Source organism: Notothenia coriiceps, unplaced genomic scaffold (genome assembly GCF_000735185.1).
Source record: "Notothenia coriiceps isolate Sejong01 unplaced genomic scaffold, NC01 NC01_scaffold00026651, whole genome shotgun sequence".
Taxonomy (NCBI): Eukaryota; Metazoa; Chordata; class Actinopteri; order Perciformes; family Nototheniidae; genus Notothenia; species Notothenia coriiceps.
Window position 1 is genome coordinate 1 of NW_011359352.1, and position 4,689 is coordinate 4,689.

The following is a 4,689-nucleotide window of genomic DNA, read 5'->3' on the forward strand; positions in this document are numbered from 1 at the left end:
TGGCCATCTGCAGTAAACTGGTAGTTGGGCTTATTGACACGAGAAACAGATTGGTCAAGTACAGTTTCCATCTTAGACAGACCTTTTATAATGCTTTCAATTTGCAACTGCTGTTTCTTAAATAGTTATTGCAAAGAAACCAAATCTGGTCCAGCCCCAACGGCATGGCAAGCTCCACCTAAATTTACATCTGCCCCACATTGATGTAGCCCAGCTCGAGCATGTCCTGCAGGCCTCTCACCCTCTTCAGCCCACCTGATTCCCTCCTGATGCAGTGATAAAAAGGAATTGCCGGACGTTGGCTTATGAGACTCTTTAACTCGCGGCGCAAGGCCATATCCCGCACATACTCCCCCAAACTGGTCCCTAGCCAGAATATCTGGATCCATCAACCTATTTGGATATGCACATTTGATAGTCTCAATTATTTCCCACAAAGAATGGGAGAATTCCTTTAAAGACTCTCCCTCTCTTTGTTTTCGATCAAAAAACTGTTTTTGCAGGCTTACAAAGGAGGAGGAGGAACCATACAGCTCTTTCAGAATGACTAAAATTGTATCAGGATTTTCCCTCTCCACCAAAGTACGAAATCTGATTTCAGTTTTTGCTTCCCCCTCCAAATGATCATAAAGAAAGAGGGCCTTCTCTCTGGCAGTCATGTGCCTGTCTCTCAAACATGACTGCAACTGTTCTATCCAATCATATATGGACATGTCAAGCTTAGAGCTGGAGCCTGAAAAGTAGGGACATTTTCTCTCTCTTTGTATGTACACAAAACGCTCAACTTGGGGTGTAGACAAGTTGGGTGATGCTACATTACCGCTCTGAGGTAAGCCACCTGTATTTATACTGGTAGTAGCTGCATCTGAACTGGCACCTCTTTCTTGGAGTAGATGCTCATTAGCCACACGCAGTCTCTGTACCTCTTCACGCAGAGCCAACAGTTCCTCCACCTCTTGATCAACACTCATTTTTGTAGGTTGGTTAACAACTTTGCAAAAAATTAGAAACAAGTGTTGGAGATAAATATGCAATACAGTTAAACAGCAATGGGGTCACATTTGTTGTCAATGGCCTTTGGTTTCCATTACAAGCTCATCCACGTCCGAGGGCCTTCGTCCCGTTGTCCAGCGCCAGCCACTGTCTCTATTTCAATAAACAAAACAAACCAAAGAAACCAAAAATACAGGAATTCATGCCTCTTGTAAGTCATCCTGCCGACAACGCCAAAATGTGGTAACCGTGACTGAGGTTACCATATGTAAAGCTAGTCACTGACAACGCCACCTCCTGCTAAGGGGCAGGAGGAACCCGTGGACCCTAAATGTAAGTCGTGGACCGATTTTAAAGCTTCCCTTAATAGGTTCAATTATGACAGAGGCATTAATTCCAAAGATATACGCAGCTTTATTTAACAATTGTTGGAAATAGTTTAAAATGTAAATTCATGTAAAGTGTAAAAATGGCAAATGACACCGTCAGGTGACAATGACGTCAGATTCCCACACTTTGAAAAAGACAACAAATCTAATCAGAAAGTTAGCCCTTCAAATCAGTGACCCTTGGCCTCCTGATATAACTCTGCAAAGAAGGCTTTAGATCTTCATGCAACTTTTATTTGATTATAACCTGCCCAGCTTCTGCAAAAGCAGGGCAGGCTATAATCTTTTAATGCTAAACTTCAATGTAGTAAAGTTGGTGCTGGGGTATTACTGACATGTTTTTATAGCTAATAAAAATGGGTTTTTGAAAAGCCTCACCCCTGATGTTACATAAATACAGTTTACTTGCAATTTGCTGGATTTTTTAAGGTAAGTTAATATCACCCAAAAGCAGTGGTCTGCTTGGAGAGGAATTAATACAATTGTTATGTCTACTGTGTTGAACTCTTTAGGTAGTCGGGATAGTCAATATCAAATCGTCAGGTTCCCACATGAGGCGAGCAGGGTTAGAGAGGGTAAGCATAACATCTAGTCTTTCTTTCATTTAAAAAACGTATTTCTCCAAATGTGTCTTCTCATATTTTTATTGAAATAAAATGGTAGTATTTTTTTATAGACACATTACATTGTTCAGGTCAACAAATGAATGCATCCATTACCTCTAGTTTAAGCATTTAAATCAGTGAAATTCACATTTTAGATTTCTTAAGTGAACTAAATCTCTAAAGTAATTCAAACGATTTTTACGTACTTCTAAAACAAATATCAAATACAGTACATCTAATCACTGCTCCATATCAGGTAACCGGTTGCTTCTATTGTCCCAGTAATGGAAGAGGGGAAGGACAAGAGCTTCATCAGCTTGATTATTTTATTTGTAGTTTTGAGCAAACATTAGTGGTATCTTGTTGTAATGATATCAGAAATAAATTATTTGTGTTATTGTGTATTCAATCATGAAACCTGTGCATACTGCAAGCTTAGAAGAAAACGCCAACAAACCTCCCCCATAAATAGGTCACAACAACCACAGTGTTCTCAAATTAAGAACTCTAAGTTGCCCTCAAACAATATTTATAAAAAACTGAAAGACCAAAATTAGACAAATTATATAACCTAGTTTATAATTCGTCAACTCCTCCAAATGTTTCCAGTTTTTCTGCCCTCTTCGACCACAATTGGGTTGTGTCTCTTGTGTAAATGCCAGGGTGATGGAGAACGGTAATAGTGCTCAGAAAACATAATGTTTGAGGAAGCATTTTATTCAGTTATTAAGTCAATTAATATCTAAAGATTGATTGAGGTAAAATGAAAACAAACAGCACTAACGTTTTTGGAAAATTGCTTTAGAGGAACATTTTTTTTTAAATAGTTTTTTTGAATATTTTTTTTTTTTTAAATATACACATATTTGACATATCCATTAATAAATATTATAAAACAAAGAAAAGCATTTAGATTTACCAGAGTGGAATTTTCGGAAGATATAGTGAGGAATCCAATACAAAGCTTTAAGGAAACATTATTGCAACTTTCTTGTTGTTATATTAATTTGTGTTTTTTGTAGCCAATCTCCTAAGGACGAAGTCCCACATAATCTTTAGGTGCCCATATGAGGCGCATGACGTTTATGTCCCCCTTTTCCATTATAACCTGGTCCCAGCAGTACTCAGGGGAAAGTAACCTGCTTGGTTTGTTGATCCAAAAGTATTTGTTTAGATGACTCTCATCGTGCCACAAAGCCTCCACATTGTTCAGTTTGTCCTCCATGATATTTAAAAAGCAGTAATCTGTCAAATTCTTCACTTTTTCCAACAAGCCTCCAAAGACAGCGGCATGGTAGTAGTAATCTCCGGTTTCCATGAAGGCTTTGGATCTGGGGTTTCNGTCATAGGTGTATTTATAGTTTGGAGCGTTGTAATACCATGCGTGTAACAAAGCCACAGAATCCCCCAGAGCCTCTGAGCCAAATCTTCCCTTAAACTCCTGATCCACATCAAAGCAGAAGACATAGTTGCAGTGGTGATGAATCTCTGATTCTATGGCGCCTGATATAGTTTTCATTCGGATCATAGAGATGTCCTGCCACCTGGAGTGCTTTTCCACTTGCATAATCTTTACATTTCGGTTAGGAGCAAGCTCGATACTTGGTACTTTCTCTGGTAGATCCGTAAACACGTAATATGTCACCTTTAATCCCAACATAAAATGTTGTTCTGCAGAGGTAAGGAAGGTCTTCAGGTAGGCATCCAGGTACCTTGGGTAGGGATGGAGAGGAACACAACAAATACATGTGTTGCTTAAAAGTATGTTATGATGAAAACACAGTAGTAACATATTTGATTTAATTATTTGAGAAAGATATCATATGCGCACATTTGCTGACTTTACTGTCTGAACCCAAGCAAAGTAATCGGACTGAATCTCATTCGGTTATATGCAGAGTGTATTAATGTGTTCATGGTATGTACAAATAATTCATATTATGAAAGCATTGGCAAAGTGCAACCAGTTTACGACTGAACTGCTGGTGGTGATGGACATACAAACCTTCCCACAGCAAACACGGTGAGGGCCACAGACGTCTGGCTGTGGATGTGCTCCTGGTCGTATAGATCGGACTCAAACATCCCCTCCCAGATGATAGGAGCTTTCCAAGATGTACGAGTTTCAACCCCTTGTCTGGCCCTGAAATGGAAGACAGAAATACATATATTTTAAATGATCATTAGAGGAGATTTACATTGTTTCAAAGTCCAAAGTGCTAAAGGAAAATGTATAATTTAATAACATGATTCTTAAGTCGTTGTAATGTAGCTGATGCATTCCGAAGCCCAAAAGGCATCACATTGTATGAGTAGAAACCAGTTGGCATTTAAAGTATAAAAGTATTTATCTCGAATCCTCGCTAGGACAGGAAACCTGCAAGTATCTTTTCAGATACATTTTGCCAATCTTACCTGATCCATGCAGTCATTTATCCTGGGAAGCAGAAAAGATTTTGGAACAAGCAAACATGATGAGAACCAGCTGGCAGAACAGGACTCTGCAATACCGTTTCCCAGCATTCACCTCCGCAACCAAGTACAAACATATCTCAGCATTCACATAGGACCTTTAGCCTCTCCAACAAGTCGGCTAGGCGTATCACTAAACAAACCAGAGAAACCATGGATCAATTGGAGTGTGTAACTGTTAACTAAAAGGTGAACTAACAATAGGGAGCAAGGTAAGCACTTGGCTCCGG

The 4,689-nt window shown here is 39.2% G+C and overlaps 1 protein-coding gene across 1 annotated transcript; it reads right to left on the minus strand.

Moving 5' to 3' along the window:
• Window positions 1-3,017: 3,017 nt before the first annotated feature.
• LOC104957307 (alpha-1,3-galactosyltransferase 2) lies at window positions 3,018-4,419 on the minus strand. Its single transcript, XM_010784929.1, has 3 exons — window positions 4,403-4,419; window positions 3,993-4,130; window positions 3,018-3,699 (listed from the first exon to the last, which is right to left on the minus strand). The coding sequence occupies exons 1-3, from the start codon at window positions 4,417-4,419 to the stop codon at window positions 3,018-3,020; spliced, it is 837 nt and encodes a 278-aa protein (XP_010783231.1).
• Window positions 4,420-4,689: the final 270 nt, after the last annotated feature.